Source organism: Antechinus flavipes, chromosome 3 (genome assembly GCF_016432865.1).
Source record: "Antechinus flavipes isolate AdamAnt ecotype Samford, QLD, Australia chromosome 3, AdamAnt_v2, whole genome shotgun sequence".
Taxonomy (NCBI): domain Eukaryota; kingdom Metazoa; phylum Chordata; class Mammalia; order Dasyuromorphia; family Dasyuridae; genus Antechinus; species Antechinus flavipes.
In genome coordinates, this window is record NC_067400.1 from 431811705 (window position 1) to 431825949 (window position 14245).

Consider the following 14245-nt stretch of genomic DNA (forward strand, 5'->3'; position numbering starts at 1 on the left):
AATTTTCTGAGTCAGAATAGAACATATGCTAAGCTCTCCACGAAGATCAATGGCACTTACAACACTCACCCAAAAAAAGAAATGAACTAGCTAGAAAGGAAGGAGGAACATGCCCTGATGCATTATTTTCCTGGACAAGTAAGAGAAATGAGAGTTTCTAATTTAGGGCATTAAAAACCCCTGTTCCTGAGTCTGAAGTTCTATTAGGGACTCTGGGTTTCTCCAAAAAATTATATGTTTATTATTAAGCAGAAAAGAGGGTCAACAAATGGGTACTAGTTAGCATTAATAATCATTAAGCTAATAGTTTTAAGGTCTCAGTTATAAAGATAGGTTGACAATCTATATTCCAGAAAAAAACAGAACTTTATTTTGCAATATAATTCTAATATTTCAATAATTTGTGACTTCATCTATATAGGTTTCTTTCTCTTCATACACAGATTGTAAATATTTTTGCAGCTTAATAGGTAGAAATTTTATTATTTGACCATCAACTTGTATATGATGAAACTCTGCAAACCTAGGCAGATAGGTGGCACAGTAGGAAGAACGTGGCACTTGGATCCAGGAAGACCTAAATTCAAATCTGGCCTCAGATACTTTCTGCTTTGTGACCCTAGGCAAATCAACCCTCTTTTCATTTTGCTCATCTAAAAATGGGCAGCGAGGTGGATAGAGAACTACTCCTGAAGTCAGGAGGACCTGAGTTCAAATATGATCTCAAACACTTAATACTTCCTAACTGGGCAAGTCAATTAACCACAAATGCCTCAGGAAAAAAAAAAAAAAGAAAGAAATAGCACCTGTTTCTCAGAGCTACTGAGGAAAAATTAAGACAATATTTGTTAAGCATTTTGGAAATTTTAAAGATCTCTATAAATATAATTATTATTATTATTAAACCTAACTAGGCTGGTCCTAGATGATGAAAAAATAGCTGTCAAGTTATACCTGAAGCTTCTTTGATGCTGAAAGTTTATTAAATTTTACATTATTGAACATATATAACCTATATCAAATTGCTTACCATCTTAGGGAAGAGGGAGAAAAAGAAAGGAAGGAGAAAATTCGGAATTCAAAATTTTATGAAAAAGAATGGTAAAAATTATATTTATATGTAATTGGAAGAATATTCTTTTTTTTAAAAAAGAAAGATTTTTGAAATGCCATATTCTACTGCTATATATTTGGAGATCCCAGGGTCACTATTATGTTTTAATGGGACATTGGAGTAAAACTTTAGGGAACAAAAAACAAGATACTTTCTTCAACGTTCAACTGATATGATCTAAATGAGGTGAGTGTTGCCTCCACTGGAGCACCCATAAACACATTCTCATCCCATTAAGATTCTTGACAAATATTCTCCTAAAGTTTCTCCTCAAAGAATGTGTTCAACATATTGCAAATCCTCCTTATTCATTCATTCACTCAATTATCTATTTTTTTAAAAATTTGATGGGTATTAACACATGCTGAGTCTATCCCATCACCTTTAGTCTTATATTTTTTGACAGGCAGGAGGTCATAGTGCGTATAGAGCTAGCCTGAAAGTCAAGAGTGGGCTTCAAGTCCTTCTTGACTAGCTCTGTCACCCTGGGCAATTTACTTCCCCTCTCAATGTCCTAGGTAACTCTCTAAGACTCTAAGTTAGAGATGAATTCCTGAACATTATTAGTAGAGGGGTTCTACACCAGAAATTACTCATCCTATGAAATCATAAGTCCTGAAAAAAAATCTTAAATCTCATATGCCACTTCTCACTCATAGATCATCAATGGAAGTTGAGTATAGCCTACATGTGCACAATATGTATTTCTGCATTGCCCTTTGAATCACCTGTGACTGATTTTTTGAAAGATTCCAAGATTTGCAATCAGATAGTTCATAATGAGAATATTTAAGTTAAAAACAAAATAAAACAAAACACTTCTTATCCTGGGGATCACTTTGGTATTATTAAAAGCACTGGGCAGTTTCTAATATACAATCCTAAACACAATCCATATTGTAATTAAAATGTGATCAAAGTAAAAGTTTTGATGTACTAATTTATACAAAATTAATATGCTAATATATATGAAATATCTCAAACTCTATTATATGGTTCAGTAAAGATTAAAATATTTTTGTGCATTACTTAAGCAAGGTTACAACTAAAGAAATTTCTTTATAAGTAAATAAAGCTCATTATATGAGATTATAACTATAAACCTAAGAATAGATTTAAGTCTAAAAAGAAAGATTAAGTTTTAAAAAAAATCTTTGAGGCTGTCTTTACATGATGGATGAAAATTCAAAGGAAAATGAAAATTTTAGTCAATTATTTATACACATGTACACACATACACACATATCCATACTTCCCAACATCAAAATGATTTGACTGAATTTTTCAACTTTCATCCATATGTTTCAGCATTTCAGCATTGGGTAGACATAGCTCAAATATATTTCAAGTGGAAAATCATTTTGACTGCAAATTGTGTTGTGATTTTTTCCCTCCTCGTTACATTAGGAGCAGATTGCTATTTGTTTGTATGATTTCTAAGAAAAATTGGATGACGGAAATATGGAGCATTTTTCCTAATGCTATTGTTTTTAGTAAAATGGTTTACTATCAGTTGAATAGGGTTTATAAAACAAATGGTATGAGTTTCATGTATAACAGTTTAATTAAACAGAGGAGTTTTTTGCAGTATATGATCATGGAACAAATTCAAGCTTAATTAGGATGGAGAGGAAATGTGAGAAAGCAGATTATAGGAAATTTTTTAAAAAGGAAAAATGTGATGTTGTTGATGATCCACTTCCTGTTTGTAAAGGAGTTGATAACCTTTATCTCACTATAGCTATTGTTTAATATCACTTTCTTTAGGAAAATATATAGAGTTAATAGCTGCACAGATTAATGGAACAAAACTACATTAGTCTTAACTCCAGCCAGTTAAATGGCTGGAGTAATCAACTAAATGTGCTACTATCCAATCAATTATTTTAGTCTGATACATACACAAGCCTTTGTAAAAATGAGGGAGCTTGATGCAATGGCTTCCAAGGTCCCTGTTGGACCTAAAACTATGATTCTGTCATCTCACAGGTCTTTTGCTACAAGGGATTCTAATTGAAATGAAATTTAGGATCATAGAATTATAGCATATCAGAGCTGGAAATCTGAGACTGTCTTTATATGATGGATGGAAAATTGAAAAGAAAAGTGAAAATTTTAGTCAATTATTTATATACACGTGCACACATATACACATATCAATACTTCCCAAAATCAAAATGATTGACTGAATTTTTCAATTTTCATCCTTATGTTTCTAAGTTTCAGTTCTGGGTAGACATAACTCAAATATATTTAACTTAACCAGATCATTTTATGAATGAGGAAACAGAAGACCTGAGAGATTGTTGACTTGCTAGCAAAGGTTATTCAGTTAATTAGCAACAAGACCATCCATAAGTTGTGAAAAAGAGAAAAAGCTTTCTTTACTCAGGTTAATATCATATGAAGTTATATATAAAAGTCTACATATAAGTTTACATATGACAATAAAAGTCATTATTATAAGTCAAAGTAGAAGACCTTATAGTCCCATTTTCTTCCCCACTTAATATATTTTAGTGCTGTGACTTAGGGTGGCAAGAAAATAAAAATAAAAGGAAAGAGGGAAGGGATAAGGAAAAATTCTTTGAGGAAAAACTTCTAGGATGTCTTTCTTTTTCTGAATCCAAGAGGAGAGGTGGGGAATCTGAGAACCTGCCCCTAAGGCAGGCTTACCTGCCCAGTCTTGGAAAAGCTAGTAATTCTCTGGTCCTTCATTTTCAAGTATAAACATAATCTGATTCAATTAAATGATTTCTGAGGTCCCTTTCAACTCTGAATCTAAGAGTTTGTAGATCTACAAAGATGAACTATTTCTCTCACTACTGCTCCAAATTATAACATTATTTTTAAAATAAAAATATAATTTGAGAGAATTTACATTTAGAATTAACTTTATTTCTGTACTTTGATCAACATAATAAACAACCATAAATTCAAATGAAAGATGATAAAGAAGATTATCCACCTCTTGAGAGAGGAGTGATAGACTCATAAGATACAAGGAGACATATATTTTTGGAAGATGGTTACTATGGAAATTTGTTTTGCTTCCTTAATCATGAACACAAGACTTTTGTTTTTCTGTTATGTCAATGGAGAAAAAGAAGAAGGGAGACAGATAAAATCATTTTTTGATTATTGAAAAAAATTTAAATATATTTTTGCATGTTTATAGTTTAACGTTGAAATGGCCTGTGAGTTTGAGTAAAATTTTCCCTATTTAGAGAAAAAGTATGTCTTATTTCAGTAAATATAAGGAAGGAGACAAAGTATTGAAGAACAAACAGGGCAAATAGAGCTTGGGATGTTTTGTTTGTTTGTTTTAATTGGTGTTCAACAATGTGGCCATTAATATTATCTTCATTTTGATGTTTTCTTTCTAAAGTCCACCATTCAGAAGCAAGTACAAGACCCCTCACGTTAAAGGATGTTTTGAATGGAACTTTTCATTATAAAACTTTTTTTCCAAATTGGATTTCAGGCAAGTTGATTGTCCTGTTTGTGTTTTTTTCTTTCAGTTATTAATAAGTGTTCTAATCCTGTGTGAGTTCTCCAGCTGTCTAGAATGCCTAGTCATATCAGCTGAAGTGAAAACAAAAACAATTTGTCTTTTATCTTAGACCTCATAATGACATCTTTCTAATGAACTTTTTCAATTAATATTTAGTAAGAACTTGCTCTGTGTAAGGTTCTTTGAACAAGAAATTTAAAATTGGAAGAGCCCTTAGAAGTTATGTTATTTCGTGTTATAGTTATCTCTACATGACTCATATTCCTCTAAGATACACTGTTAGCTTCCTGAAAGCAGAGTGCTCACTATGTAAATGTGCTTTTAGAGTGTTTTACATACACTGAGTATTTAATAATGCTTATTGCACTAAGTTGAATTAAGTTGGAAAATCTAAATTTAAAAAAAAAAGCCTGAACACTTTTATTTAAATATAAAAATTCAACATATACATAAATATGAATACATATATGAAATAAAGTAGATGTTTGAAGTACATTTCCATAAGGTTACACATGATAAAACAATTACAACATATAATAAGAATTGCTTTTGAGAATGACTGATAGGGATATGCTCTTCTGGTCTGGAATTATAGAAATGAATTTTCAGGTAGGAATAGAGGTGGGTTATGAGTAGGAGAACAGAATGCCAGTTTAGATTATTGAAGGAATAAACATGTGCAAGTGTGCATGCATGCATGAGAATTGAGAAGGGTTGGTGGGTAGAAATTAGCCCAACCAACAATGAGCTAAATGCGCATAATGTCAGACTTTTTCAATATGTTGTATAGTTTTGCTAAATTGGTTTAACAAGCTTTTAAAAGGCCACAAAATCAGCAGTGTTTAGTGATTTTTAATATCAGTGATAGCTTGTTTTCCCGCTTAAAAGCTACAAAGAGTGATGACTTATCATTGATATAGTCAAAGCAGTATCCAATGTTCACCCAAGGTATTTATTTTTTGTGTGTAGGAAATAGAATAGTGAAAGTTAATATAGATATACTTTGATTAATGATGGAGGGATATGTGGAGCGTTCAGGGAGGAATGACACCTCTGGTGTGAGGGTTTGCCAAACCCTTTTCAGGGCTGCTCATCCCCTTTTGGGGTTCACCTATCACCCAGCTCTCATCTGTGGCTCCAATAAGCTGGAGCCTGCATAGCAGCCACACTCTAGTAAAAACCAACTTGGCATTCAGGCTAAACCAGGTTGAAGGTAACCGACAGGCTTCAAACTGAGGTAAGGCTATATCAACTCCAAGCACGCAAAGACTTCCCCTGCTGGAATGGCAAACGAGAACAATTTGTTCCAATGACAATGAGAAGCCTTTGAGTTTGGTCAGACAAAGAAGAACCCAAGATCATCCTCTGTATCCCAAGCCAGTATCAGTCAATCCGACTTTTGTTTTGTGTGGATTTTGATGACTCTGGATAAGACAGTGAGGCTTGGTGCAACTCAGCTTCATTTAAATCCATTAGGTGTATAAATCAAGACATCATCCAGTGATAGCACTGGCCCTCTTTGAAACAAAGGACAAACCACAATAATTAATTAGGGAAATGAAGCAAATGAATAAAAAAAGAATGGTATTCCAGGTATTAAACAGTGGAAATGGAGTGAGGAATATAACTTGAGTTTAAAGTTTATAAAATCGTCGTTGCATTTGTTTTTCAGATATCTAGGGTTACCCTTAAAGATGAATTTTAAAAAACACAAACATTTATTGCTATTTTTTATAAAACCTAGATTTCCTAATATATCCAATCCCCTCTCCCTCCAAGAGTTATCCATTAAAGCAAAGACTTATAAATTAAAAAAAAAACAATTTAGCAAAACCAATCAAGTTATCAAAAAAAGTCTGACATATACAACATTCCATGCCCAGAGTTCTTTACCTCTGCAAAACTGAAGAGTGAAAGTCCTGGAAGTGCTTTCTCATATCTCTGCTTTGGCACCAAACTTGGTTATTATAATTTCAAAATACTCATTTTTGATTGTTTTCTCTTCCTAAAAGAGAACTTTTTAAAATGTTACATTTCATTAAAAAGTGTATCTATATATCTGTCGAATGCAGTTTAGAGTTCCAATACCAATTGCAGAAGGAAATCTTATTAACATTTTAATATTTCAATAGGGAAATTTGGTATCGATCATAATGTACATACTTATACCCTAACAAAGGATTAGAACTAGAAGGATGAAAAAAACTGAGATTCAAGCACTTGTCCAAGTTAGTTCTAGAATCTGTTTCCTGATTCCCTATACAATGTTCATTTTCTTTAAATCAAGGTCATTGTTGAGTTATATTATTCTTCTCCATTCTTGTTTAAAGGACATGAATACCTCCGAAAATCTGCAGATGATAACATTATATTGTATAATATTGAAACAGGAGAAACATCTATCATCTTGAGTAATAGCACCATGGTAAAATATCACATATATCTATACTTTTCAATAAAATTATTTAAAGGTTTTCAATTTATTCAAATGCAAGATATCAATCTTAATTAAATTTTGTTGTTCTCTGATCAACTTCTTTAAAATTTCAGAAGAGTGTAAATGCTTCAAGTTATGGATTATCATCTGATCGGCAGTTTGCATATCTAGAAAGTGATTATTCAAAGGTATTCTCTTATGTTAGTGCTTAATTTGCCTGCCTATATATGTTTGCGCATGTATATTCTCAAACCCATTATTTGACAAACTCTAGAAACAATTTTGTCCAACAATCATGTCCATATAAGCAATTAGAAAAGGATGTGGAAATCCTTCTATTCGAAGCTAATCTTGCTGAGTTACTCTTTATCTTCAGATTTGCTAGTATTTAGTGATTTTGGGGAGCATCTAGATGGGACAGTAGAGAAAGTGCTTGATATGGAGTTAGGAAGATTCATCTGCATGAGTTTAATGGTTTGGGCATTATAAACTTAATTTAATTCTTACTTTAATGAATAAAACATCCTTTATGATTGCTTATTCAATAAATGCTTACTTTTTATAAAAATAAATAATTTAAAATTTCCCAGTCTATTTACCAGTACAACTATTGCCCAAGGAGGGAATATTTGCTACTTTTGACTTCATCTAAATTGAGAATAAAGACTGAGCTAGTATCAGGTAAAAGTAATAACTTTATATTTTGTGTGCTTTTTATGGAATTAAAACTTTGAAGCGTAGCTATGGTTAAAAAAACAAACAAACTCCAAAACATCAGTGCTGAATAGCTGTGTTCAAGTCTGTACTATCTATATGAAAATGTTACTTTCATAATCCTGATTGGGTTTTCCATGATAACTATTTGCATCATAATTGTTTTTGTCTTTTTATTCAATCTAACAGCTTTGGAGGTATTCCTACACAGCAACATATTATATTTTTGACCTTGTAAATGGGTAAGATTTTTCTACTTATATATGCATTATATGCTATAACATTGAAATATAATATGATATGGTATATAATATAATATAATAAAGTATAATGCAATATGTTAGAATGGAATAGGACAGAATAATAGAATATAATAGTAGAAGCTAACATAGAAATTTCTACTAGAAATCCTAAAGGATATTGAACTTCCATATTTTGTTGCTTTTAAAGGCAGAGCAGTGTTAATTTTCATTAGAAAACAAAAGAAAACACATGTTTTCCAATTTCACAATATTCTTTACTTTTGAATGCTGTGAACCCTGAATATCAAGATTTCGTCTTGCGTTGTAATCATCAATGAATGCCTTTCTCTAAGTCCCTAACTTTTCCAAGGTATGCCTCAATTTCTTCATCTATACGGTGGGCTTTGGAAGAGCAATGATATCTACTCCAATTCTAAAATTTTGGGGATTGTTTTATTTTATAATTTCTTTCTATTTTAGCATCTTTGTGCTCTTCTAATCTCTTCTCTTCATGTGATCTTTAAAAATAAATTTCTCCCCTCTTCCCTTTTGCCTTCACCTCTTTCATTTTAACTGTTCTGTGATTTAATTCCAAATTTAAATAGCACCTATATGGGTATATACATTATATATATATATATATATGTGAATGTGTGTGTGTGTGTGTGTGTGTGTGTGTGTGTGTGTGTATGATAATGTGTCATTATCAGCAGCTGGAGAATGAATATTTACAGTCTCAGTTATTCATTCCATAAAAATTCATTAAGTGGCATTATATGCCTGTCAGAGTAGAGACCAACCTAAAATACATTCCATTCGCTAAATAGTGTGGAAAAGGAATGAGTAATATAATTTGAGTTTACAATTAAAAGGATTGTCATTGCATTGATCCAAATAAAGGGCTTTGAAAGATTTGAAGAAGAAATCACATTTGAAAGAAAAATTCAGATTGGGGTTACAAAATGAAGATAGGAGAAATCAGGGAAAGTTTCATGGAAGAACAACAAAATTGGATCTTCCTTTACTAATCTTTTTTATTTAAACAGACTATTCTAAAACTGGACTATATTTGGGGACAACCATTGGTATTTAATTGGAAATTTCAGTCCAAAATGCATCTTCTAATTAGAAATGACTTGCCAATTATGCTTTGAGGATAAAATCAGTTTAGGGGGAAAGATATGCATCAACTGTTTCTCAATGCACATATTTTTTTTAGCCTATTGCTTCTGGAGAGTGGATCTGTCATATTTAAGTTTCCACAAAGAAGAAAAATACAAGGGAAGGGAATATTTATTTGATTTTTTCTCATTTAAAATGGCTTTACCTGAAAGAGGATATAAAATTTGTATATTCCTAAGGATTTGCTTATCTTGACATGATATATTTCTCTGTTTTTTAAAGCAATGAAAACTGGACAGTTAGAAGGGACTTTCTTGTAGGAAGAAATATACCCAACTTCAAAAATAACTAATTGCCTATAGGAAACAAAATATAGTAGAATGGAAATGTCAGTGAACTACTTTGGAGTCCAAAGACCTAGGTCAGTTATCTTATTGGCTAACCATGTATCCTCAGGCAAGTGATTTAAATTTCTGGACCTCAGTTTTCTCATTTATAAAATGAAAATAAGACAAACTATTTTTCAGATTCTGAGAATCAGTGAAATGAGACTAGTTATAAAAATTGATCCATAATCATAAATAAACATATTAATCTATGCTGTTAATTAAAGAGCAAAGCCTATCTAAAATTTATTTTGTTTTCTTATCATTTATCTTTCCCATTTTATCTTTCTACTTTCTAGAGAGCCATATCTTTTAACAATAACAACAACAAAATACAATAAATCAGTTCAGCAAACTAACTACCAACTCCAGTGTGATATATATTATTCTATACTCATAGTTCTTCATTTCAGGAAAGAAGGGAATATGGTACTTTCTCATAACTCTTATTTGAGGTCAGGTTTCATCATTACAATTTCACAACATTCAGTTTCAGTTGTTTTATTATTGCTTTTGTTGCCATTTTCATCATTATATCCACAATGAATGTAAGGAGAGGGTTGTCTACTCTCAATCCCAGAAACCTAAATATCTCAATCGAATAAGGCAAAAATATGTTAGGTGTGATTAAGTATCCGATAAATGTATGATTTTCTGAAGAAGGCCAGTGGTATTAAGAGAGAAAGAAGAGATAGCTTTAAGTTCTATAATGGTATTTACAGTGGAATAAAGATAGATACTGGATCTTTGACTATTAATATCCTGAACTCCCAAATAAGAAAGAAAATTCTCTCTGCTGCTGAAAGCCAGCACTTTTCTTTGCATTTTATAGTCTTAGATATTTGTCTACAAGAATGAAGTTAAATAATGTAGAAGAAGGCTACCAATATATTGAGCAACTCCTTTATGGAGACTTCATGGGAAAACATAACTAAGAGCCTCACTTGAAAAATATTGATGAATAGGTTGCAATCAACATTGTTAGAGGGAGTATATACAGCAATGAAATTATTGATCCATTAAATTATTGCAATATTACTCATATCTTTTTAGAGATGTTGAGAATGATTATGATGTCTTTTAGTAGACTAAAGTCTTACAGATAAGAATTTATTTTTATATAATCTAAAATCCATTGGGTGCTATTTGTTCACTTTATCTCTTCCTAGGGAATAAATGTATATAGTCATTTATTCAATACATATATTTGAAGACTCATCAAGTTGTCGTATAACCTCCTTATCTGTATATTAATTAAATCAATGCATAATACAGAGAAAGTACTGCGATAGGAACAGAGGGGAAAGCAAACAGTCTCAGGGAATTTACAACATGTCAGGATATAGAAAAATAAACATTCTTACTCATAGAGCTTTTCTAATGTATAATAATTTTCATTGTTTTTCTCTATACCATAACAAAATTTTCCATGATGTGCTTTACCATTATACCTATAAAATGAGTTCAGATTTCAAGAAAAGTAGAAGGCAGATTGGTTCACAGTTCCCACATGCCATGCATCACAGTATCATCTTTAATTTTTAACTACTACACAGTGAATTCAGTCAAAATCTTTTTTTTCCCTCAAAACCAAATTAATTGATCATCTTGGCATCTTTAATTAGAGTCTAATTAAGATGTGAGTGATTCCAACAACCCTTGAAAAACAAAGATGACTCATTTCATCTTACGCAGGAAAGGATTCTTGAAATGATGTCCATAGTTCTAAAATAATACATAGACATCAGAAACAAGAGTATTTACTGAGCTGTAAAGACATCATTGCCAGTTGGAAGAGACCTGGGGGTATAAATATCCATATTTTCAAAAAAGTCTATGTGAATAATTGTATAGACTATTCTTAATATTCAGAAAAATAAGGAAGTGCTATAAAATTTCATAAAAGGCTTACAAGTAGGCTATTAAAGGATGTGCAATATAAGAAAAGTTTGTTTTCAAGATCCACTTGATCTCAATTTATACAGTATTTCCATGCAACATTCTCCTCTCATGAATATCCAGGAGTTTAATGCTGAGCTTTCCACCTTATAGGAAGAAGTCTACTGTATAAATTTTTCTTTACTCTATATTCCCTCTTAAGTTATATGGCTCCGTTGGGGGAATTGTGAAATTGTTTAACCATTCTGAAAAGTAATTTGCAATTATATGAAGAAATTGGCTAAAATATTCATAATTTTTGACCCACATGTTCCACTTCTAGGCATGTAACTTGAAGAGGTCAATAAGAAATAGTATACCCAAATATTCATAAGAGGATTTATTTATGTAGCAAACATATAGAAATAAAGTCTGTACTCATTGTTTAGGGGATGAATAAAAGTTATAGGATGCAAATGTAATGGAATATTATTATAAGGGAATGCTATTATAAATTATGAATATAAGAAAAGCGAGGGAAAACTTACATGAATTAATATAAAGTAAAGTAAGGACAATTTGGAAACCAATATATGCAATGACTACATCAGTGTAAAATGAAAAGATCCACAACAAAATAACTGAAACTGAATATTAAAAAATTAGAATAGCTAAGAGAAATATGAGAAGGCATTGCCCATTACTTTGCAGAGGTGGGGGACTTTTGGTATGGAATACTAGATAGGGAGTTTTGATAGGAATCTTTGTTCTTTACTTTTAAAAACTTCTTTTTTTAATTATAGCATTTTATTTACAAGATATATGCATGGGTAATTTTTTAGCATTGACAATTGCAAAAGCTTTTGTTCCAACTTTTCCCCTCCTTCTCCCCACCCTTTCCCCCAGATGGCAGATTGACCAATACATGTTAAATATGTTGAAGTATAAGTTAAATACAATATATGTATACATGTCCAAACAGTTATTTTGCTGTACAAAAAGAGTCAGACTTTGAAATAGTGTACAATTAGCCTGTTAAGGAAATCAAAAATGTAGGTGGACAAAAATAGAGGGATTGGGAATTCTATGTAGTCGTTCATAGTCATCTCCCAGAGTTCTTTCTCTGGGTGTAGCTGGTTAAGTTCATTACTGCTCCCTTGGAACTGATTTGGTTCATCTCATTGTTGAAGAAGGCCACGTCTATAAGATTTGATCATCATATAGTATTGTTGTTGAAATATATAATGATCTCCTGGTCCTGCTCATTTCACTCAGCATCAGTTCCTGTAAGTCTCTCCAGGCCTTTCTGAAATCATCCTGCTGGTCGTTTCCTACCAAACAATAATATTCCATAATATTCATATACCACAATTTAGTCAGCCATTCTCCAGTTGATGGGCATCCACTCAGTTTCCAGTTTCTGGCCACTACAAAGAGACCTATCACAAACATTCATGCATACACAGGAGCCTTGCCCTTCTTTAAGATCTCTTTGGGATATAAGCCCAATAGAAATACTGCTAGATCAAAGGGTATGCACAGTTTGATAACTTTTTAAGCATCGTTCCAAATTGCTCTCCAGAATGGTTGGATTCATTCACAATTCCACCATCAATGTATCAGTGTCCCTATTTTCCCACATCCCCTCCCACATTCTGCATTATCTTTCCTTATCATTCTAGTCAATCTGACAGGTATGTATTGGTATCTCAGAGTTGTCTTAATTTGCATTTCTCTGATTAATAGTGACTTGGAGCATCTTTTCATATGGCTAGAAATAGTTTCAGTTTCTTTGTCTGAGAATTGTCTGTTCCTATCCTTTGACCATTTATCAATTGCAGAATGGCCTGATTTCTTATAAATTAGAGTCAATTCTCTATATATTTTGGAAATGAGGCCTTTATCAGAACCTTTGACTGTAAAGATGTTTTTCAAGTTTATTGCTTCCCTTCTAATCTTATCTGCATTAGTTTTGTTTGTACAAAAATTTTTCAATTTGATATAATCAAAATTTTGTATTTTGTAATCAATAATGATCTCTAGTTCTTTTGTCATAAATTCCTTCCTCTTCCACAGATCTGAGAGGTAAACTATCCTGTGTTCTTCTAATTTATTTATAATTTCATTCTTTATACCTAGGTCATGAACCCATTTTGACCTTATCTTGGTGTATGGTATTAAATGTGGGTCAATGCCTAGTTTCTGCCATACTAATTTTCAATTTTCCCAGCAGTTTTTGTCAAACAGTGAGTTCTTATCCCAAAAACTGGGGTCTTTGGGTTTGTCAAACACTAAATTATTAAAGTTATTAACTGTTTTGTCCTTTGAACCTAAACTATTTCACTGATCAGCTAATCTATTTCTTAGCCAGCACAAGATGGTTTTGGTGACCGCTGCTTTATAATATAGTTTTAGATCTGGTACAGCTAGGCCACCTTCATTTGATTTTAAAAACTTCTTTATTATAAGGTACATGCTGGAAATATACATACTTCCTACAACACTCAATGAGTAGAATGTCACCATAAATATCAGTTTTCCTTCTATGCTTCTTCGATCCCAGATACCTAGTTACTCTTTCAACTTACAAAGTGACCAACACTATCCCAGAGGATATTTTCTGATATAAGCCTTGGAAATGATACTTACTTTCCTCCATAGATTTTGGGACATAGCTACATTATTCCTCTGACCCTACTCGAAAGAAGGAAAAAAAAAATGTGTCAAAAATGTATCCTTTTAAAAGGATATGGGGAGCCTAAGTTTCATACTAATCTAATTAAACTAAAGTGGTAATGACTGATAATATATTGCTCTTTTCAGGTAAGATTTGCATTT

General features: G+C 31.9%; 1 protein-coding gene across 1 annotated transcript in view; it reads left to right on the plus strand.

Annotated features, from left to right (window-relative positions):
• The window catches only part of FAP (fibroblast activation protein alpha), a 90510-nt gene that overhangs the window by 12083 nt on the left and 64182 nt on the right, over positions 1-14245 (plus strand). Inside the window, exons 3-6 of the mRNA XM_051986265.1 lie at positions 4503-4598; positions 6959-7053; positions 7179-7253; positions 7969-8021. Coding sequence (XP_051842225.1) covers positions 4503-4598; positions 6959-7053; positions 7179-7253; positions 7969-8021 — 319 coding nt within the window. The remainder of the gene's footprint in view (positions 1-4502; positions 4599-6958; positions 7054-7178; positions 7254-7968; positions 8022-14245) is intronic.